Source organism: Cherax quadricarinatus, chromosome 80 (assembly GCF_038502225.1).
Source record: "Cherax quadricarinatus isolate ZL_2023a chromosome 80, ASM3850222v1, whole genome shotgun sequence".
In the NCBI taxonomy this organism is placed as follows: Eukaryota; Metazoa; Arthropoda; class Malacostraca; order Decapoda; family Parastacidae; genus Cherax; species Cherax quadricarinatus.
In genome coordinates, this window is record NC_091371.1 from 18,180,344 (window position 1) to 18,204,338 (window position 23,995).

At 36.9% G+C, this 23,995-nt stretch overlaps 1 protein-coding gene across 8 annotated transcripts in view; it reads right to left on the reverse strand.

Annotated features, from left to right (window-relative positions):
• Positions 1 to 23,995, reverse strand: part of alpha-Cat (catenin alpha) — a 127,752-nt gene that overhangs the window by 59,481 nt on the left and 44,276 nt on the right. For 3 of the 8 annotated variants that reach the window (XM_070102203.1, XM_070102202.1, XM_070102197.1), the window contains exons 2-6: positions 22,599 to 22,612; positions 18,725 to 19,133; positions 15,917 to 16,106; positions 9,253 to 9,419; positions 4,120 to 4,329 (exon numbers count right to left, since the gene is read on the reverse strand). In XM_070102203.1, the coding sequence (XP_069958304.1) occupies positions 4,120 to 4,329; positions 9,253 to 9,419; positions 15,917 to 16,106; positions 18,725 to 18,856 (699 nt within the window). In that variant the 5' untranslated portion in view covers positions 18,857 to 19,133; positions 22,599 to 22,612. Of the gene's footprint in view, positions 1 to 4,119; positions 4,330 to 9,252; positions 9,420 to 15,916; positions 16,107 to 18,724; positions 19,134 to 22,400; positions 22,613 to 23,995 lie in introns of those variants that run through there. The other 5 variants (XM_070102204.1, XM_070102200.1, XM_070102201.1 and 2 more) reach the window with 3 other exon arrangements.

The window sequence follows — 23,995 nt, forward strand, 5'->3', positions numbered from 1 at the left end:
GTTTGAAAAGTTTCGTAAGAGAAGTTGTGGTAAGGCACAGAGAGGCTGCTAGTTCTGATGCTGCTGCTGCGGAAGCATTCACGAAGGCCAAAGGATATGTCCAGCAACAAGTGTTTAACTACAATGAGACTAGTTTCTTTTGGAAGAAGATGCCAAGGAGGACCTACATCACCCAGGAGGAGAAGGGTATGCTCGGCCTCCAGAATGAGCAGCATAAGGTGCTCACTGAGGAGAAGTCATCGGAGAAAGAAGAAAGGGAGGAGATTAAAAGTGATGTGATAAAAGCCATCACAGAAAAATGGAATGAGTGCCAGGATTTCTTTGAGAAGAACCACTCCGACAAAACTGCTAGAGTATTGAACATGATGAACGATAAAGTGGTCTCTCATTTCCATAACGTTTTGATGCGAAGGAAAAGACAAGTCACATTAGACTGATTTATGGTGAAATTTGGTCCACCAGCTAAATGAGAGAAAACACATGAAGGAGAACATCCCTCCATCATGGAGGCAGACTCTCCCTCAAAACAGTAACCTCCTCCCCACTTATCTTCCTCATCACTTCCATCACGTCAAAAAGTCGACTCATGCAAGGTTAGTTTTCTTGGTTGTTTACAGTACATTTTTTTTGTTATTTAAATTTTTTCTCTATTAAACTGTGCATTATTTTGTATAATTAAGGATTTTTCAAACTTTGATTATTTTTTCTGTGCTTAAAACTCTTCCAAAAAAAAAAAAAAAAAAAAAAAAAAAAAGTTTACAGCGAATGGTTTGTAGGGGCCTAGAACGGACTTGCGCAATGTTAATTTTCTCTTTTGTTCAAGGTTTTCTCAGTGTTACTCAAGATTTTTACATTTAGTTTACTATTAAACTGTGCATTCTATGGTATAATTAACTATTTTTGTGCTTAAAAATCTTTAAAAAAAAAAATTTACATACAGTTCGTTTGCGTCTGGAACAGATTAATCATATTTACATACAAACCAATGAGAAAATTAGGTTCGGGTCACGACCAGAGTTTTGGAATGAATTATGGTAGAGACCAGAGGTTCCACTGTACTGAAGGAATTAGAATTGTCATCTAAAACATACTCTTCCGAGAGTTTGGATGGTAGAGGAGCACAGCCACCTAAGTTAAGTCAGATCTTACATAGTTACTACAGAAGTCACAGCTTCTCTAGATCGCACAAAAGTTAGTGGTATAATGATAGTACATAACCCAAGCAGTTGGGCAAGATCCCGAGGCCTTGGGCCTCAATTAATGGATGGTCAGGAGGAGTAAGTAATGATGGGTATTGTTGGGGTGAAGGATTGTGATGGCCAAGGAGTTGTGATGGCCAAGGAGTTGCAATGGCTTTGAGGGCATCCCAACCTTTAAACCCAGCAATAACAAAAATATGAGATGTATCCTATAATTTTTTATATTATATACTCATTTTATGAGGGGGGTATAACACCACCATACCTTTACTAAACAATTAGTATATATTTTTTTAAATTTCATTATAAAGTTAATAGGAATTAGATGTGCAATAACAACATCCCTGTCCCCATCTCAAGTTGCAACACAAGCTTCTAGGGGAAAATGCAATTCACATAGAACATATTTTCACAAATTAATTTTTTTTTTTTCTGATTCCTATCTAGACTGTTAAGAGGGGGTTGGTTGTATATTACAAATTTTCAGGAGAATTAGTTGGTACCCATTTTAAAATTTTTCAACGAAAAGGCTGTATCCCACCAAGGCAGGGTGACCTAAAGAAAAAACAAAAATTTCTCATTTTAACTTTAGTAATTTATATGAAGAAGGGGTTACTAGCCCCTTGCTCCCGGCATTTTAGTTGCCTCTTACGACACGCATGGCTTATGGAAGAACTCTTTTCTACTTCCCCCACGGATATAAGAGGAAATAAAGAACAGGAACTATTAAGTAAATAGAAGAAAACCTAGGTGTGTACATGATGTGTAGTGTGACCTAAGTGTAAGTAGACATAGCAAGGTATACCTGTTGTTCCGTGTGTTTATGAGACAGAAAAGACACCAACAATCCTTTTTCTTCTTTCAACAAACCGGCTGTATCCCACCAATGAAGGGTGGCCCAAAAAGAAAAACAAAAGTTTCTCTTTTTAACTTTAGTAATGTATACAGGAGAAGGGGTTACTAGCTCCTTGCTTACAGCATGTTAGTTGCCTCTTACTACAAGTATGGCTTACGGAGGAAGAACTCTGTTCCACTTCCCCACGGAGATAAGAGGAAATAAACAAGAACAAGAAAGAAAATAGAAGAAAACCTAGAGGGGTGTGTATATATATGCCTGTACAGTGCTCGTCATGGCATTATGCCGCCCCTCCCCCACACATGTACCAAAACACAAACACATACCATGAAAGATTATACTACTATATATATTTGTACACTAATACTTGGTGCTGCGTCCTTTACGTTTAATCACGTCCGTCCCTCAGCCGTGTAGGAAGACTATCACACAAATTCTTGAGGGTTTGGGGAGGTATATTATTCCATGCCTCAAGTAGAGCAGTCTCCAGCTGCAGGATGGAACCGATATCCTTGCCCAGTAAACTTCGTTACACTATTGACCAGAGGTTCTCAATAGGGTTTAGGTCTGGGGAATTGCCTGGCCAGTCATTAAAGAACCTCACTTTACAGTCCTTAAGCCACTGAACTACAGATCTGGCGGTATGACACAGTGCACCGTACTGCATAAAAACCGTAGCTTCACACTTGTCAATTTTTTTTTTTTTTTTTTTTTTTTGGTAAATTGTCACACAATAACTCCAGGTAATTATACTGGTTCATATAATGGTTTTTGGGAAGCACAATGAGTTTGCCAACACTCTGAGCACTGAAACACCCCCAAACCATGAGCGAGTCTGGGTGTTTGGTGGTCCCACAGGTATAGTGTGGGTCTAGTGGGTCACTGTCTCTGGGCTGGTACACATGTTCACCAAGGTTGCAGGTGACGGTGAAGGTTGCTTCATCACTTCTAAGTACTTCAGACCACTGTTGAGGATTCCAGTAAAGGTATTTATTTGCATAATTCAGCCTAAGTTTCTTCTGTGGTTTGGAAAGGATGGTTTTTTAACCTGGCGGTGACTACTGTAGCCAAGTTCTGACACACGTCTACTGACAGCTTTTACAGACACCTCTGAGAGAAGATGTGGGTTCTTTTCTTTCAATTCTCCAGCAGTTATCTTAGGTGTACTCTTTAACTGCTTCTTTAACACAGTTAAGATACGAACGAATGTCTTCAAGGGGCCAGGATGAGGTTTGGTAGACGGTATCTCGACACTGCCACCAGCCATGAAACGCTGCACCCAGTTCCTCACTGAACATTTACACACACCAACATTCTCCACTATTTCTTTTGTCTGGTGCCCAGCTTTGTGAAGCCCTATGATTTGAGCTATAGTTTCAGGTGTTAATGACTTCCTTTTACCTATAATCAAACATGTATAGCCCCAAAACCTAAGAGAACACCAGACAAAAGATGGGATGGATGAGAGGCAAAAGTGCAACACTTCCTCTTGCCATGGCAGCCACATGAGCACTGAGGAGTCACTGTGGAGTGTGGCGGCAGGCCATGACGTCGTGCTAATGGCTGCTACCCGGCATAATGCACTGACTAGAAAAGACCCCCCTGTATGGTAGGCCTTTGATTTTCATCAAGGCATTATGCAGGGGCGCTCACTTGGCATAATGCCGTGATGAGCACTGTACATGCATGGGTAGTGTAACCTAAGTAGAAGTAGCAAGACATACCTGAAATCTTGCATGTTTATGAGACAGAAAAAAAAAAGACACCAGCAATCCTACCATCATGAAAAACAATTATAGGTTTCCATTTCACACTCACCCAGGTGCCCTTTAAGACTCGTCATAAGCTATCAACTCATGTTCAGTAGTTCCAAGTTCAAGATGTTACAGTAATTCATAAAAAAAGGGGCTTACTAAATGTGAGGTTATCGGTAAAAAAAAAAAACTTTAACCATCTTTATAACTTATGTACAAAATAAAAAAAAAAGAATTTTGGTTAACTACAATTTTTGCAATATCATTTAATTACTGTAATGCAGTCAGATAGCAAGACCAATTTTTATACCTTAGAAGCTGTGAGAAGCATCATGGAATTTTTCTTAAGTACAGCTCGAGCTGAAGCCAAATCATCGCGAAGCCTTGGGTCCTTAAGTTCATTTTGTCGTTTAGCAGCTTGGTTGATGAGGTCACTTGTGTTTTTACCAAACAAACGGAAATTATCTAGGAGCTCTGATTGGCTAGATGCATTTTTCACCTTTTCTAAATCATCCTCCACCTAAAAGAAATATTGTGAGAATACTTTTAATCATGGACTGGTTGATCTACTCGGGTCAAAAATGCAATATTTTGTCTTCTAAACATTTCAGAAATTTAGACTGTACTATATTAATTGGAAAATACTTGGCAATGAGAAGGAATATTGTTGAGTAATGCCTAAATTAAGGACTAGGTCACTGCACCTGTAAACCAAAATTCTTATAATAATAATACCATCAAATACATGCATGCAAAAAAAAAAAAAAGTGATTTATTAGCTCTATATCTTTGATGCTTTACTCCCATAGGAATTTCTCATCATGGAATTGATGGTTCCTTGTGGTATCTTCCCTGAATATTCATATGCCTTCATGCCTGTAAGTTTACAAGAATTGAAAGGAGGTCCTAAAAACTTTTCACAAATTTCACATGCTGGGTTCACTATCATAAAATTGAAGTAGTGACCATTTGTTCTGGAAAAAATGTTAAAAGAATAGCAAATGCTTCTATCAAGTGCATGCCAATGAGAAAATAGGGGCAAGGTGAAACAAAAAGATAAAAATGTATGGAGGAAAAATTGGAAAATTTTAAAACAGTACTGTATGAGTAATACAGAGGTGAAGAAACTGGATCACACCATGAAGCAGCACTGCAATGTGTGTGCATGCCATTAAATTCATGCAAATCTCTCTAGCCTATTCTCTATTCAGATTTATAAGCAGTTTTGCATGGGAACTCGACTATAGTTCTGCACTGAGCTTGTATATTTTCAGAGTAAGAACAACTGATGTTTATTACTTTAATTTTACAAAAATAGTATGCTGCTTATAGTAGATAAGTAAGATTCTTTACAACTCCTACCTATTATAATGAAATATTTCAAAATTTGTGCTTCAGTTAACTTTGGTTACATAAAAATTTAGTTATAGTAACAAGTCACCCAAGTTACACAAAAAATGTGTATAGGTATTCAAACTCCATTATTTAACACCTGATAAAGCTTTACTAAAAAATAACATATATATATATACAGTGGACCCCTGCATACCGATTTTAATCCGTGCAAGAGGGGTAATTGTTATGCGAAATAATCGGTATGTGAATGAATTTTCCCCATAAGAAATAATGGAAATAAAATTAATCCGTGCAAGACACCCAAAAGTATGAAAAAAAAAATTTTTTTACCACATGAAATGTTAATTTCAGTACACACAAACTGAAAAAGGCATGCACACTTACATGACACTTACTTTTATTGAAGATCTGGTGATGATTGATGGGATGGGAGGAGGGGAGAGAGAGTGTTAGTGTTTAGAAGGGGAATCCCCTTCCATTAAGACTTGAGGTGTCGAGTCCTTTTCTGGGGTTACTTCCCTTCTTCTTTTAATGCCACTAGGACCAGCTTCAGAGTTATTGGACTTCTTTCGCACAACATATCTGTCCATAGTGGCCTGTACCTCTCGTTCCTTTATGACTTCCCTAAAGTGTTGTACAACATTGTCAGTGCACAGGTTGCCAACACGGCTTGCAATAGCTGTGTGAGGGTGATTTTCATCAAAAAAGGTTTGCACTTCAAGCCACTTTGCACACATTTCCTTAATCTTTGTAGTAGGCAACTTCTTCAATTTCTCTCTCCCCTCCTCTGAACCAGTTTTCTCAGGTCTGGCCTCTTGCTCTTGAAGTTGATCTATCAGCTCATCAGTGGTTAGTTCTTCATTGTCCTCCTCCACCAACTCTTCCACATCCTCCCCACTAACCTCCAACCCCAAGGACTTTCCCAATGCCACAATGGATTCCTCAACTGGCATAATCCTCTCAGGGTTAGCCTCAAACCCTTCAAAATCCCTTTTGTCTACACATTCTGGCCACAGTTTCTTCCAAGCAGAGTTCAAGGTCTTCTTAGTCACTCCCTCCCAAGCCTTACCTATAAGGTTTACACAATTGAGGATATTAAAGTGCTCTCTCCAAAACTCTCTTAGAGTCAGTTGAGTTTCTGAGGTCACTACAAAGCACCTTTCAAACAGAGCTTTTGTGTACAGTTTTTTGAAGTTTGCAATAACCTGCTGGTCCATGGGCTGCAGGAGAGGAGTGGTATTAGGAGGCAAAAACTTCACCTTAATGAAGCTCATGTCCCCATAAAGTCGCTCTGCCACGGCTGTAGGATGACCAGGGGCATTGTCTAACACCAGGAGGCACTCAAGTTCTAATTTCTTTTCAGTTAGGTAATCTTTCACATTGGGGGCAAATGCATGGTGTAACCAGTTATAGAAAAAGTCCCTAGTGACCCATGCCTTACTGTTTGCCCTCCACAGCACACACAAATTCTTCTTGAGGACATTCTTTTGCCTGAACGCTCTGGGAGTTTCAGAGTGATACACTAATAAAGGCTTAACTTTGCAATCACCACTAGCATTGGAACACATCAACAAAGTAAGCCTGTCTTTCATAGGCTTATGTCCTGGGAGTGCCTTTTCCTCCTGAGTAATGTAGGTCCTGCTTGGCATTTTCTTCCAAAACAGGCCTGTTTCATCACAATTAAACACTTGTTCAGGTTTCAGTCCTTCAGTCTCTATGTACTCCTTGAATTCATGCACATATTTTTCAGCCGCTTTGTGGTCCGAACTGGCAGCCTCACCATGCCTTATCACACTATGTATGCCACTACGCTTCTTAAATCTCTCAAACCAACCTTTGCTGGCCTTAAATTCACTCACATCATCACTAGTTGCAGGCATTTTTTTAATTAAATCCTGATGCAACTTCCTAGCCTTTTCGCTTATGATCGCTTGAGAGATGCTATCTCCTGCTAGCTGTTTTTCATTTATCCACACCAATAAGAGTCTCTCAACATCTTCCATCACTTGCGATCTTTGTTTCGAAAACACAGTTAAACCTTTGGCAAGAACAGCTTCCTTGATTGCCTTTCTGGTGCCCACAATAGTAGCGATGGTTGATTGGGGTTTCTTGTACAACCTGACCAGGTCGGCGATACGCACTCCACTTTCATACTTATCAATGATCTCTTTCTTCATTTCTATTGGAATTCTCACCCTTATTGGTGTAGGGTTGGCACTAGAAGCTTTCTTGGGGCCCATGGTCACTTATTTTCCAGAAACAGCACCGAAAACACTGTAATAATACGAAATATTCCAATTGTATGCTTGGATGTTACCGCGGAGGCTGGCTGGTAAACAATGGCACGGGCGGCACATGTGAGGCTGGCTGAGGGCGCACATTGGACGCGTCTCGGACGAAAATCGGTGAGCGGGTTTTTAAGCGGTATGCGAGGCAAAATTTTTGCGATTAAAGCAAGCGGTATGCGGATTAATCGCTATGTGGTGCCATCGGTATGCGGGGGTCCACTGTATATATTTTTTTTTTTCAACAAGTCGGCCGTCTCCCACCGAGGCAGGGTGACCCAAAATAGAAAGAAAATCCCCAAAAAGAAAATACTTTCATCAACACTCACACATTATCACTGCTTTTGCAGAGGTGCTCAGAATACAACAGTTTAGAAGCATATACGTATAAAGATACACAACATATCCCTCCAAACTGCCAATATCCCAAACCCCTCCTTTAAAGTGCAGGCATTGTACTTCCCATTTCCAGGACTCAAGTCCGACTATATGAAAATAACCGGTTTCCCTGAATCCCTTCACTAAATATTACCCTGCTCACACTCCAACAGATCGTCAGGTCCCAAGTATCATTCGTCTCCATTCACTCCTATCTAACACACTCATGCACACTTGCTGGAAGTCCAAGCCCCTCGCCCACAAAACCTCCTTTACCCCCTCTTTCCAACCCTTTCGAGGACGACCCCTACCCCTCCTTCCTTCCCCTATAGATTTATATGCTTTCCATGTCATTCTACTTTGATCCATTCTCTCTAAATGACCAAACCACCTCAACAACCCCTCTTCTGCCCTCTGACTAATGCTTTTATTAACTCCATACCTTCTCCTAATTTCTACACTCCGAATTTTCTGCATAATATTTACACCTCACATTGCCCTTAGACAGGACAGCTCCACTGCCTCCAACCGTCTCCCCGCTGCTGTATTTACCACCCAAGCTTCACATCCATATAAGAGTGTTGGTACTACTATACTTTCATACATTCCCTTCTTTTCCTCCACAGATAACATTTTTTGACTCCACATATACCTCAACGCACCACTCACCTTTTTTCCCTCATCAATTCTATGATTAACCTCATCCTTCATAAATCCATCCGCCGACACGTCAACTCCCAAGTATCTGAAAACATTCACTTCTTCCATACTCCTCCTCCCCAATTTGATATCCAATTTTTCTTTATCTAAATCATTTGATACCCTCATCACCTTACTCTTTTCTATGTTCACTTTCAACTTTCTACCTTTACACACATTCTCAAACTCATCCACTAACCTTTGCAATTTTTCTTTAGAATCTCCCATAAGCACAGTATCATCAGCAAAAAGTAACTGTGTCAGTTCCCATTTTGAATTTGATTCCCCATAATTTAATCCCACCCCTCTCCCGAACACCCTAGCATGTACTTCTTTTACAACCCCATCTATAAATATATTAAACAACCATGGTGACATTACACATCCCTGTCTAAGACCTACTTTTACTGGGAAGTATTCTCCCTCTCTTCTACACACCCTAACCTGAGCCTCACTATCCTCATAAAAGCTCTTTGCAGCATTTAGTAACTTACCACCTATTCCATATACTTGCAACATCTGCCACATTGCTCCTCTATCCACTCTATCATATGCCTTTTCTAAATCCATAAATGCAATAAAAACTTCCCTACCTTTATCTAAATACTGTTCACATAACATATATATATCTAGATATAAATAAGAAACGTGTAAAAAATTACAAAGAATACGTATTATGAGAGAAAAAAGACATTATCAAACTTTTCTGTTTTCCAATCACATACCACTTGCAAGCTCTTCAGAAGACGATGAACATCCACCATATCTGCTAATATAAGAAGGCGAGTGACTGCAGACAGCAGGTTCCTGGCAGCACGGACCATGTTGCCCCGCTTCACACTGCTGCAGGGGTCTTCAGCAAACTCTCTGGCAGCACGTGACATAGTATCCCCTGTTGGTGAGGAATGGGATTTGCGAGTCATAGTTAACTTATCAAAACATCACAAACACATTAACATGAAATTTTTAAAATAAAAAATAAAGTATCAAAAACAGTCATAGAGATAGATAAGCAGAAACAGACCGACTGATAAAACTTTAGTGATAAACATACATACATATACAAGTGAGTGTGAAACGAAAGCCTGTAATTGTTTTACATGATGGTAGGATTGCTGGTGTCTTTAGTCTGTCTCATAAATATGCAAGATTACAGGTACGTCTTGCTACTTCTACTTACACTTAGGTCACACTACACATACATGTACATGTTTATTTATACACACTCATCTGAGTTTTCTTTGATTTTATCTTAATAGTTCTTGGTCTTATTACTGTTCCTTTTATATCCATGGGGAAGTGGAATAAGAATCTTTCCTCCGTAAGCCATGCGTGTTGTAAAAGTCAACTAAAATGCCGGGAACAATGGGCTAGTAACCCCTTTTCCTGTAAAAAATTACTAAAAAGAATAAGAAGAAGAAAACTGTCAAAGTGGGAAGTCTGAATGTGTGTGGATGTTGTGCAAATGATAAGAGATGATTGTGGATGTTATAAATGAGAAGAAGCTGGATGTCCTGACTTTAAGTGAAACAAAGCTGAAGGAGGGTAGGAGAGTTTCAGTGGAGAGGAATAAATGGGATTAGGACAGGGGTTTCAAAAAGAGTTAGAGCTAAAGAAGGAGTAGCAATAATGTTGAAGGATAAGTTATGGCAGGAAAAGAGGGACTATAAATATATTAATTCAAGGATTATGTGGAGTAAAATAAAGGTTGGATGTGAAAAGTGGGTTATAGTAAGCATATATGCACCTGGAGAAGAGAGAAGTGTAGAGGAGAGAGAGAGATTTTGGGAAATGTTGAGTGAATGCATAGGGAGTTTTGAACCAAGTTTGAGTGAAATGGTGGTTGGGGATTTCAATGCTAAAGTGGGCAAAAATGTTGTGGAGGGAGTAGTAGGTAAATTTGGGGTGCCAGAGGTAAATGAAAATGGGGAGCCTTTAACTGAGCTATGTGTAGAAAGAGGTTTGGTAATAAGTAATACATATTTTATGAAGAAGAGGATAAATAAATATACAAGGTAAGATATAGCACGTAATGAAAGTAGTTTGTTAGATTGTGTATTGGTGGATAAAAGGTTGAAGAGTAGGCTCCAGGATGTACATGTTTATAGAGGGGCAACTGATATATCAGATCATTATTTAGTTGTAGCTACAGTTAGAGTAAGAGGTAGATGGGAAAACAGGAAAATGGCAACAAGTAAGAGGGAGGTTAAAGTGTATAAACCAAGGGAGGAGGAAGTTCAGGAAATGGGAAGTACAATGCCTGCACTCTAAAGGAGGGGTTCTGAGATATTAGCAGTTTGGAGGGATATGTTGTGTATCTTTATACGTATATGCTTCTAAACTGTTGTGTTCTGAGCACCTCTGCAAAAACAGTGATTATGTGCGAGTGAGTTGAAAGTGTTGAATGATGATGAAAGTATTTTCTTTTTGACCCTGCCTTGAGACGGCCGACTTGTTGAAAAAAAAAAAAAAAATCAGTGCCGGACTTGAGTCCTGGAAATGGGAAGTACAATGCCTGCACTCTAAAGGAGGGGTTCTGAGATATTAGCAGTTTGGAGGGATATTTGTGTATCTTTTACGTATATGGGTCACACCTCTGCCAGTTTATGGTGGGAGACGTTTTGGGGAACCGACTTGTTAAAAAAAAAAAATTAAATATGGTACTGGACATAGACATATACACTGAAAGAAGTACTATACAATATATCCAAACAAACCATAAAATTTTTAACAGTGTCTAGTTACTGAAATTTGTAAACTATTTTCATTAAGACTATCTGACCAAATGGCACCCAATCTGAAAGCAACAACATATAAATATAAGTAAGTAGCTGAAGACGCTCAACATTCCACAGACATTCTTATAACGTAACATAACTAAGTCACAGGAGCAAGAATAAATGTACTTCTGAAAAATAATTGCCTCATTACTGGCAGAGTATATAAAAGTACCATATATTGTAATCAAATTATTTAAAAAAGTAAAAACAGAAGACATAAATAATGACAAGCTTAAATGAAGTGTCTGGTTAAATAAAACAATGAAAATAATTAAGGAATATTCTGAAGACAAAAATACATAACTTGCATCTAATTTAAAATACAGTAGAGGTGAAAATATTATGACTAGCACTCATGAAAAAAGTCAGAGCAAACCTTAATTACAAAGTTTGTCTATGCAACCACTACAAAAAATATAGCCATGAGTCTTAGTAATGTGAGTTTGTAAAAATATTGCAACGGATCACAAAATTAGAACTTATACTATAATGCACTCCATCAACGTAACAGTGAAGCTTGATGTGACAATATCTTGTGTTGGTTCAGATGTTGGGAAGATGGGTAAGAGAGAGGTGCAATGCTGAATGTTCCATTTCTGTTTGACAGAATTTTTGGTGGTGTTACTGTTTCCAGGAATCTCCTCAAATTATCCTCCAATTACCATTCCACAAAATAAGATGTGCAAATTTGACACAGTGTATAATATATTAACAAGTTATTTATTTTGAAGGTACAGTTGATCGTCAATGAAAATGGTAGTTACATTTTTTTTAAATGGTGGTATCTAATAAAAAAAAAGTTGTCTAAAATGAACCGTAGACCATGTGGGATAAGCAGGGTTATGTACATCCCCCCCCCCAGAATGATTAAATAAAATTTTAGTCTCAAAATTGTAAAAAAGAAAAAAAAAATACTGTAATGTAATTGCAGTTTGATGCAGTTGCTTTCTGCCAATCACATGGTACTTTTGGGAGATTCTGAAGAGAGGCTGCAAAGGTTGGTGGACTAATTTGCAAGGGTAAGTAAAAGAAGGAAATTAAGAGTGAACATAGGAAAGAGCAAGGTGATGAGTAAGAAAAAACTGAGGTAATGAAAGACTGGATATCAGATTCGAAGGAGGGAGTATGGAGGAGGTGAAAATGTTCAGATATCTGGGAGTGGGCTTGATGGCAGATGAAAGATGAGGTGAACCATAGAACTGACAAGGTGGAAGGTTGTGGATCACTGGTTAAGGTGGATGGCTGAGGTTCTTCTATTGATGTAGATAATTGTACTGGAGTACTGAGGAATTCTTTCGTGTGTGTTTGGTCTGTTTTAACCTGCAGCACTTTATACAGCTGACAGTAAGACATCAGCTGCTCCAGACCCCATTTCAGAGCATTGCTTCTAACTTTGTCAGGGTCCTCTTCAGTGAAAAAGAGTCTGCAACTTTACCAATACTATGGAACTGCTCCAACAAAGACCTGTCTTGTCAGCATTAAACACTTACTGTGGCTTATAGCCACTCTCAGAAATAATTTCTTACAATTGCGCAGGGAAATTCACTGCTGAACTGGATAGCATAATTTGAACTTGTGGAACCAGCCTGCACTTAACATGCTCTTGTTCACACCTTCCTTCATCACACACTGCTTTATAGTACTCTAGGGCTTTTTCCCCTTAAAATAAAATTAAGTGGTGCCATTTAGTTGGTTTTCTGCTCAATTCACTCACTAAATTTTTCCATCTTATTTAGCTGCTGTGACCTATGTATCAATCTTTTTAGGTCACAACCTGCATTACTCATTATACAAGTTCATATCATGTATTTATTCCCTTTAACTGAATGAACTGATGATTCAACAAGACCATAGACTCACTTTCTGCTACATGTGCATCACTCTTAAGCTTATCTAATACTTATTTTTCAAAACACCATGACTTTCACTCTTATAACTTCGTCTTGGCACTTCCAGCATCACTAACATTCCTTTTAGGTGCCATGGTTATTATCCAGACATGAGATACAATAATGAAAACATAAAAAAATTGATTCACTAACAGAGCCAAGTGTATGGGATGCATAAGCAAGGAGAACCGAGGCATGGGAGGTTGTGTACATTAAGTGCAACTAGGCTTCCTCAATGACCTGACCCATAGGCTGACTGTGAGGTGGAAGGGAAAGCTCCTGCAACATTTCAAATATTTACCCTGAATCTGAACCACTGTAAATGAACATTATAGTGACATCATAAAAAAAATGCTGTATATCTGTTTTTTATATTATTTGAAAAATGATGCAAAGTTGAACCCATGTATTACTTGTCAAATCCTGTACAGAAGATGGCATAAATGTAGCTTTGATGTCACAGGTTGTGTAATGAGCCTACTGAAATCATAGATAATTTTCAGTGTGATCCAAGCAGCACCTATGCCATTTCTCTTAGGTGCTTGGGTGACTAGTGACTGTGTGGCCAATTAGTCTAAGATTCATTTCTTGATTTCAATACAATGTCTTGAGTTGTCAAAGCCTTGTGGATTTTTTTTTATCATCAACACAGACAAATTTCAATTCAGAGATTTTGGTTATGTTACATCATCATTCGTCAAGAAAATTGCTGCTATCTTTTGTCTTCAGAATGCCTAAGTATTGTACATCATGCTGCACCTTGTCATGGAGAAAGAAAGTAACAGTAAATAAGGTCATCTTTTGTTTGTGTCCATTTTACATTGAAGTTGAGCCTGTTTCCCAGCTTGATCAACCCGTTATCCAGGAAACAGAGGTAGGTACTTTTCCTTCCTCACAGGTAAATTACTGTATATACTGAGTTCCAAAGAGTTTTGATCTATTCCAGAATGCTTGGTTTCCATAAACTATGCAGATATTAACTAACATAGTGCTCAAGAAAAATTCTGAATTTTTGTTTGTAGGAACAATTGTCAAACTCCCCAAAAATATGCACAACTCAAGACAGAAACACTGATGTCTGACAATCAGTCTAGAAGCCACTTGAATGGATGTGGTGGGTGCTACAGATAAAAAAAAAAAAAAAAAAAAAAGTTTATTTCTTTGCAAAGGTTACAATGTGTGTTTACATTTCATAATTTGATTGGTACAAAGAAGGCTACTATCATGCCAGGGCATTTTGGGCACTTAGATATCTATGATAAAATTAGATATTTTTCAAGGATGTCTACCAGCATGTGCGAGGCTAAATTATAAGGATCATGTTCTCATTATAGCACCTACACACTTCAACCCTGTAAACTTCAGGAATCTAGATTTAATTCCGTGAAGCCCTGCAAACAGCAAAATATTTACAAAGCTGATTTTCTCCCTTTCCTAGATACTAGGTTCATTATGCAGGGATACAAGCTCACACCAGGACAGTGATTATGTGTGAGTGAGGTGAAAGTGTTGAATTATGATGAAAGTATTTTCTTTTTAGGGATTTTCTTTCTTTTTGGGTCATGCTGCCTTGATGGGGAATGGGCGACTTGTAAAAAAAAAAAAAAATCAAATTTGAATGAACATAAACTGGAACACCCTCCTTAATACCATTTATTAACGGGAGCAGGCCAGGCATGGAGTACAATAAAAAGTTTGGTTGTGGTGCCAGAAACAGTATGGTCTTCTAGTAGTCAATAAGATCAGTAGCATGTCATTTTAGACACTATCTTTACATTTCGGTACATATTACGTGTATTTACATTTAACTCGATAATAATCAGTAATGTAGTTTTAATTACAGAAGCTGTAATAAAAGTGAGGAATATCTCATATTAATAATGTTGCTATACCACAGGGTAGCAATGAAGAGCATGTTTATTGCTGTATAAACTTTATAAAGCATATCCTATTTTCCTGAGGGTTCTTCAGTTTTTTAACAAATTATTTGAACATGGTGGTTTGTAGGAGCATAACTGCTGCACTGTACAAGGATTTACTGAATTACAAAGGAAATAAATTGAAAATAGTAATTTGGAAAATCAATACCTCTGGTTCTTCATGCGGAGTTGGGGAGAATCCTTCCTCCGTAAGCCATGAGTGTTGTAAGAGGCAACTAAAATGCTGGGAGCAAGGGGCTAGTAACCTCTTCTCCTGTTTACTGTGCCCTGGTGGCAAAAGCTCTTGCTTCACACAGTGAGGGTCTGGGTTCAATTCCCGACGAAGGGGTGGAAACATCGGAAGGGTTTCCTTACACTGGTTGCCTATGTTCACACATCAGTAAAATGGGTACCTGGGTGTTAGTCGACTGGTGTGGGTCGCATCCTGGGACAAAACTGACTTAATTTGCCTGAAATGCTCTGCATTACAAGGGGCTTTCTATGTACTGTAGTAGTACATATGTCACTGATGTCAGCTAGGCCTGTATACCTTGTACATGTACTTGTAGTAAATAATGATATTATTATATTATTATTATAAACTGCTAAAGGTAAAAAGAAGAAAAACTTTATGAAAGCGTTTCTTCTTTCTTGGGTCACTCTGCCACGGTGGGAGACGGCCGATGAGTTAAAAAAAAATATAAATAAAATACTTTTTGTAAAATTGGAGGAATCTGTTTAGAACACTGCACATAAAATTAACAAACATTCTTTGGCCTATATAGCATTTCCTACACTTACCTGTTTTTCTAACTTCTTCCACAGCACCAAGCATCTCACCCCTAATATCAGGGTTCTCATATGCAATTTCCTCTCCTCGCTCAATAAAATTTGCTGTAGCTGCCTCTACTGCTGCAACTAATACATGGGCTCGTTTACTTCTCCCTTTCTTTTTCTTTGAAGGTCCCTTTGTGTTGACAAGTGTTGTGACCTATTTATTGAAAGTTAAGTTAAAAAATAGAACATCTGAATATCACTCAACTACAATATTTTTTCATTCATATACAGGTAAAGTACTATATACATAATGCAAGTGCAAATCCTAGTACAGTATAACCAAAGTTCTCATTATTTTGTAATACTTAGTAAAATAAAATTATGCTATTTTTTAACGAAATGTGATAATACCTGAGACGAGATATTATATGATTAAATCAAGCAACAGAACTAGATATCAGAAAGTAATATAATTCTTAACTGAAAAGTACAGTAACACCTAAATTTAATGGACTTCAAAAATATGGAAAATCCTCTGGGTAAATTTATTTAGAAATAATGTAGAAAGCCGTTGGTTACAGAACTGTCGGTTATTGTTACACTACAGCAAAACATCATCATCTCTATCCATCACAATGAGCATTACTGGCTACCCACTTCCTCCTATTAGGATGCTGAATTAAGGACTGACACTCAAAGAACTAATAGTGAAAGAATTTTTTGTACAACTATGGACTCTCACAAATAAATAAAGCTATCATTGCTCCTGCCCCAGACCTTACTTCCATGGAGTGAGGTGGTACATACCAAGAAAGAATTTAAAAGCATAAGGACAAAAAAAAAAAAATCGAAGATGCATAACTGTATAATGAAACCCAGCCTAGTGTACCACCTTCCAGCCTTCACAGCAGAGAAATCTTAATCACACCAACTTCCAACAAAAATTCCCACAAGTGTTTAAGTTGTTTAATATATTATATGTAAAGTAACTTGCAAGAACTGATCATGCATTTACTCTCTCTTAGAAAACTGTTTCCATCCTGTCCTGCTCATTGACGAATCACACTAGAGCAAAGCAGAGCTCGTCCACTTGTACTACAGATTATAGAACCTCTTCACAAAAGGGAAAGCAAAGCAATGTTAGTGCTATTGACAAGCAGCATTGACACCACACATCATAAAAATCTTTGAAAAGTTTTCAGATACAAAATTAGTGACCATTGAGAAACATGAGCTACACTAGCTGAGTCTCTATGGCTCTAGAGAAGGAGATATATAAATAAGTTGCTAATAAAATTAGAGATTTAGAAGGTAGATAAGATTAATATGTGTACTAAAAAATACTGTACAGTCATGCAGGACGAACAAAAAAAAAGTGTAGTTAAAAGAAGTTGAGCAGGTAAAATATAACTAACAGATTTTAACCATAAAAATACATGACAAAAAATAAGTGAATACTACTGTATTTATGATGCTTAGATGATGTATCACAAAAAAATCAAATGATATGTGACTAAGTTAAACTGTTTAGTAATAATGAAAGTGTGAAATTACAATGGGGTAAAAATTTATTAAAGTTTCTCCCAGTTTTTCAGAGTAAATGTGGCACTTCATGGATTCCAAATTACATTAATATTACATTGAAACAGTAATAGCATTTATCATGAGCAAAGATGGTGCAACTCTATAGATCATTTGAACTGTGATGTCCGTGCATTCGTAGAAAGAAGGCTAGGAAATGAGTGATGGTGAATGTGTTTCATTCTTTGGGTCACCCCTCCTTGGTAGGAAATGGCCATTTAAAAAAAATACTGTAAGCTGTGTATAAGGAATTAAAATATCATTAAATCAAAGTCTTACACAAGTACTGGCCATCATCATAAAAAAAATTTATGTACAGTATTAATGTTTAAGAATGGTAGAAAATTCAATACAGCAGTTAAGAGAAGGAAGAAAAAACAAAGTAAAAAAATTGGATAAAAATCTGTGAGTGAACTGTTAAATTATCAATCTGTAAAGTTTTTATTTATAATGTATTAGACCATGGGCAGTTAAAGTGTATAATGTATTAGAAACATGGAGAGTTAAAGTAGATAATGCACAAGAAACATGGGCAATTAAAGTGGATAATGTATTAGAAACATGGGCAGTTAAAGTGGATAATGTATTAGAAAGGAATGAATGACTGACTAATCCTACCATAGAAAAATTATATCCAATACACTTAAACATTAACTAAAGTACAGTACAGTATATTAGTACAATAAATCAAATAAATTATAATACACAACACTAAAACTAGTGATTTACCAAAGCATCTTAGTACCACTAAAGCCTTCAATTTCAGATTAGCATTATAAACTAAAATATACAGTGGACCCCCAGTTAACGATATTTTTTCACTCCAGAAGTATGTTCAGGTGCCAGTACTGACCGAATTTGTTCCCATAAGAAATATTGTGAAGTAGATTAGTCCATTTCAGACCCCCAAACATACACGCACAAACGCACTTACATAAATACACTTACATAATTGGTCACATTTGGAGGTAATCGTTATGTGGGGGTCCACTGTATATTGTAAAATAATGAACAAATTCAAGAAAAAACTTCACATAGAATAAAGAAAAACAAATTTGATAATGTGTTGTATGACACCTAAAGAGAGAAAGAAATTCCTGAAACAGGATAGCACTAATGCTGTTTATATTACCAAAAAAATCATACTACAGTAATCACAACGCTAAATTTTAAAATCCTCTCAGTAACCATACCTTAGTGATAAGAATTCAAAATTATCCATAAATGAGGGGAGTAAAAAATAAGCATTACCTGTATAACAAGTGGCTCTAGTGTCTTTTCAACTGATCTGGTCTTGATTTCCAAATTCTTAATATCCCAGCGAAGAATGAAGCCACTTCCATTGTCTGTGTTAGACATAGTGGAGTAGTTGGTCTCTGGCATTTTTGCAAATGTGGTAGTGGTTCTGTACTCTCAAAACAAGCTCTCGCTTTCAAATATCTTCAAAAGTCCATTAATTTATAATATGTGCATTCAGTCACTTCCCAAAATTATTCATGGTGTGGCTAAATGTGCCTTCAGTTTTTCAATTTTCCTGGACTGTAATATTCTGTTCACTACACAAAGGAGTTTAACACTTTTAGAACGTTCATCCTCTACTGCAAACGCAGGTCGATTAACTTAACCATGCACTGAACTACACTCAACACTACATATCAACCTAAGACAAATAAAAGGAAAGAAACAAAATTAAAAACAATAACTAACAATATCCCTAGATTAGGCTTAGTGATGCTCAAATGTCAAAATTAAAAATATAGTAGCAAACAAAAATCTACAAGGGCTTTAAAACATACAAAAAATAATTATTTATACAGTGAAAACCCGGTTTTAGTCCAGTCTGGATATCGTACAATTCAGCTTTCGACCACTTTTTTGGCAAAATTTTCCGTTTGTGTAAATCCACTCGGAAATCGTCCATACCAGACACGTCCACCTGCCCACAGGACGCGGTTGCTCATACGTTTGTGACTCAGTCTGCCTTTGTTACTCGTTCACTAAGAGTGTCCCTCTAGTCTTAATGCCATAGTAATAATACTAATATGTAATAATAATCACTCTTGGGCACATTAAATGTCTTATTTTACGTTAATATAGACATTTTCATTAATCCATCTAAGTATGATATTTCCCTCAAAATTATATAAGAAACACATTACAAAGCATATAAACATGCAATGTTATATTCTATGGAGGGGTGGCAGTCGGGTGGAGGGAAAACATTATGTTTGCTCTGGTCCAGCATTAGAGAAAATGTGTATGAATCTGCAATGGCCCAGTCACTCCCCCCTTAATACATAACACATTTTTTACAATTCTCGGCATTAATTATTCATTACTTCTCCCTTTGTTTATGATGGCATCTAAAGGTAGTTATTAGAAACGATTAAACTCAGTGAAAGTGGTATGTCGATGGTAATAATATGGCTCTGGGCCGCATTAAATATCGTGTAGCTATGTAGGTAGGTGTAGGTATGTAGCCCAAGCAGACCACATACCTACATCTACTGGCTACCTATACCTAACTTCCTACAAATAAGTACTACTCACCTCTTGCCCTACATTAAGACTACAAATGCTTTAAGGTAAGTAATGAATGTACTGTGTATGTATTTTACTTTATACAGTGGACCCCCGCTTAACGATCACCTCCAAATGCGACCAATTATGTAAGTGTATTTATGTAAGTGCGTTTGTACGTGTATGTTTGGGGGTCTGAAATGGACTAATCTACTTCACAATATTCCTTATGGGAAAAAATTCGGTCAGTACTGGCACCTGACCATACTACTGGAATGAAAAAAGTTCGTTAACCGGGGGTCCACTGTATTGTGTTTTTAATGCCTAGTTCTATTACTAACTTAATATAAGTTAGTGTAAACTTGACAACCCTACATCTGTTCTAGAATCTATTGTGCCACTGGGGAAATCTATGGGGTTTGATGTGAGTGGCCAGGATGTGGAAGAGTTGGCTGGACAACCACAGAGAGCTAAAACACTAGTTATTCTCTAAAAAAATTTATTTTTTGTTAATATTTTTGGGTGTCTGGAACGGATTAATTGGATTTACATATTTTTTTATGGGAAATATTACTTCAATTTTTGTACAAATCGGTTTTCGGCTGACCTTCTGGAACAGATTAAAGACGAAAACCAGGGTTCCACTATGTGTGTGTGTGTGTGTGTGTGTGTGTGTGTGTGTGTGTGTGTGTGTGTGTGTGTGTGTGTGTGTGTGTGTGTGTGTGTGTGTGTGTGTGTGTGTGTGTATATATTTATTTATTTATTGTGCTATTAACACTACCAATGCAACTTAAAACACTAAAAAGTTTTCATGGAGGTTAAAGTGACACTAAGGTTTCTTCCTACACACAAAGACATGCAACAACAGCAGAAAAAGTGACTTCACACAAATTTGATGCCAGTAATGCTGCATCTCATTCAATAAATAGCAAATTTTAGATAAACACAAAAATTGTAGAGATGCAAGGCATTGTCTCATATTGTATATAAATATATGTACATATATAGTATATAACTAAAACAAGGTCTTATGGGAGGGAGTCAATACATGGACATTATATGTACTGGTAATTTATACTGAATAAATTGATTTTTGAATGTTAACCAATTTCACAAACAGAACAGCAGTGGTGAAGCTATGCAAGTTTCCAGTGCTGTGTAAGGAAGGTGAAAGCAGCTTACGTATATGCTTATGTATCACAGTTATTAATCCAGAACTATGATGTATTTTTCTTTTCACCTGCAATATTCATTCAGTGATCAGAAATGTACAGTACAAGGTAGGAGATAAACTTATTAACTAAGAAATTAGTTTGTAAAATATAAATTTATAACTAAAAGCAACATATTGACAATAAAGTACTGGACATAAAAAAAAAAGGTACTGAGGAACTGGAAAGGGAGATGATTTTAAGTGAATTATGCAACATTAATGTGCAAGTGATTCAAATATAGTTTATCTGTGAAGTATTAACAGGTTTAAGCTGGAAAAAATGTAGTCTTTCAAATAATTCACATGACATACAATGAGAGGGCGCAAGTTCCCATCTATTACATATCTTGTTAATAATTATTTCCAACTGTATGGTAGTTATTTTTCACTTTCAAGTGCAGAAATTTTTTATTAGCTATAACTGCCTAAGAACAATGAATACTGTACTAACTTTCAATGTATGTACTATAAAATTCTAGTTTTCCATTTAGGTAATTTTTCAGTGTCTTCTTATTAAGCAGAAAAACAAAAAACAAAAAAAATGTAAATTTTTCAAAAACAAAATAATGTTTGTTTTATCTATGTTGAAAATACTATATTATCTCTGTTGAAAATACTATATATTACCATGTTTGAAGTACAGAAAAATATTAAAAAGAAAATACATTAATTCTGTACTGTTTTATTGCCAAAACAATGCATCAAGTACAACCACTACTATACTTTACAAGATCCTTTGTTTCTCAAAATTGCAGCAATATCGGATAAAATATGAAATGCTTATTTCAAACAGTAATGATGGCACACAATTTGTATGTGTCACAATGTTTTGCTGGTTCTGAGCATCACTATTTCACATAGGAGCCAAGTGCTAATGGACTCAGAGAAAACACAGTTGTTCATTTTTTCTTCAATAGAAGTAAACTTACATCATCTATCTTACAGCTTGTTTAGACAAGCTGGTTTATGTTTTCAATTGGAGTAGAGCGAGCTCATCACAGAAAATTTTTAAAATTTTAACAAAGGCCTAAAAATTCAACTTTAGTTTTGCAAAACCTTTAAATAATAAAACACATATATCTAAATTTTTATCAAAATATACTTCTACAAATAACTGGTCTCTGAGCCATAAGCTTAGCCCACAAAGTGTTGCCAAATCCGAGGGCTGTATTTCAAATCAAAGCTCGACATCACCTGAATCACCAAGGGCTCTAAGGTCTTCTCCACAGACATGGTACGGATCTCAAGGTTCTTTGGATCCCACTTGAGAATCACAGGAGCTCCAGTAATGTAATGATCCAAAGTCATGGCAGCAGGTGGTTGTGATGAGAATGTTCTGCCACGTACAGTTATGTGGGTATTGGTGATACTCGAAATGGTTCTCTTTGTTACCTATGTACGTGGATCTGGAATATAGTATATATAATATCAAATTAAAATGTGTAAGGAATAAAGGTGCACAATGTCATATTACGACAAATGCTTAAATATAAAACAATTAAAAGGTTAAAATTACTGCAATGGAGGATTTCATATACAGGGGTACCTTGAGTTACGAACTTAATTTGTTCCAGAAGGCTGTTCGAGTGCTGATACCGAACGAATTTGTTCCCATAAGGAATAATGTAAATTAGACGGGTCTGTTTCAGACCCCCAAAAATATACTTACATAATTGTTCGAGTTGGTAACTGTTTGAAACTCGAGGTACCACTGTACTATATAAAGAAATACTGAGTAACCAACAAAGCTGGACCAGTAAGTAAATATTGGTAATCAGCAAAATTCATCAATATAATGACCACTTTTTTTTGTAGGTATCAGCACATTATAGGAGCAACATAAATGAGACGTTAATACATCACCAAATATTTGCTTAAATACATCACCTAATATGTATTTGCTTAAATAAATTTTCATTGTGAACACTCTAAACCCTATTGCAGAGTGATCACTTTTTAATGGAAATACCATTAGCTACCAAATATGACTTGCAAAAAGCACAACATGTAGAGGAAAGCCTACATTATTATAGTAAGGAAAAGTTAATGATCTAAGTCTTTTAGACAGATTTGAATAAAATATTACAAAAGATAAAGTGGCAGATCAGCCAAGCTATGGTGGTTATGTTGCAGGATGTGCCAAAGTATCAGTTTTGGTAGGTATTGGCTAATTTTGATGGTACTGATATCAACATCAGTCTAAAATTGAGTATCTGCATCAGTTAGTCTCGGCTATTTTTGATAGCACTGTATTGGTATCAGTATCAATGATGGTGGTCTTCTTTAACCAGAAGTTTGGTAAGTTGGGGGAAGAATGATAGGTAAGGATGGAATGTGGAAAAAGGGTGGGTGGGGGGTGGGTAGGGGGGAATAAAATGGCCTAACCACTTTGGTGCATTTTAATAAAGGTGTGTGTGTTGTGTTATTCATGATAATCATAGGATGGGGTATATCACACTACCCATCACCGTCACATGTATACAAGTTGCATACAAGAGGGGGCAGTTAACTGGTAGTAGGTATAGTTTTTGCTGCCCCCCCCCCCCATTAATTTTTTGTGCAAGAGGCAGGTTGCAAAGGCTGGTCACTAAGTACTTGCTGGAGGTGGTGGTAGTAATTGGCTGCTTTGCTGGAGCTGGTTGTCGGCTGAACTGTTTCTGAGGCGGTTTCCTGCCTTGGGGGGGTTTGCAGATGTTACATGTTTGGATGTAAGGTCTTCATAGTTGGGGTGGTTTTATCCATCTTGGACAGAGAACAGCTCTGGTGGTACCCATTCTTTTATATCTTCA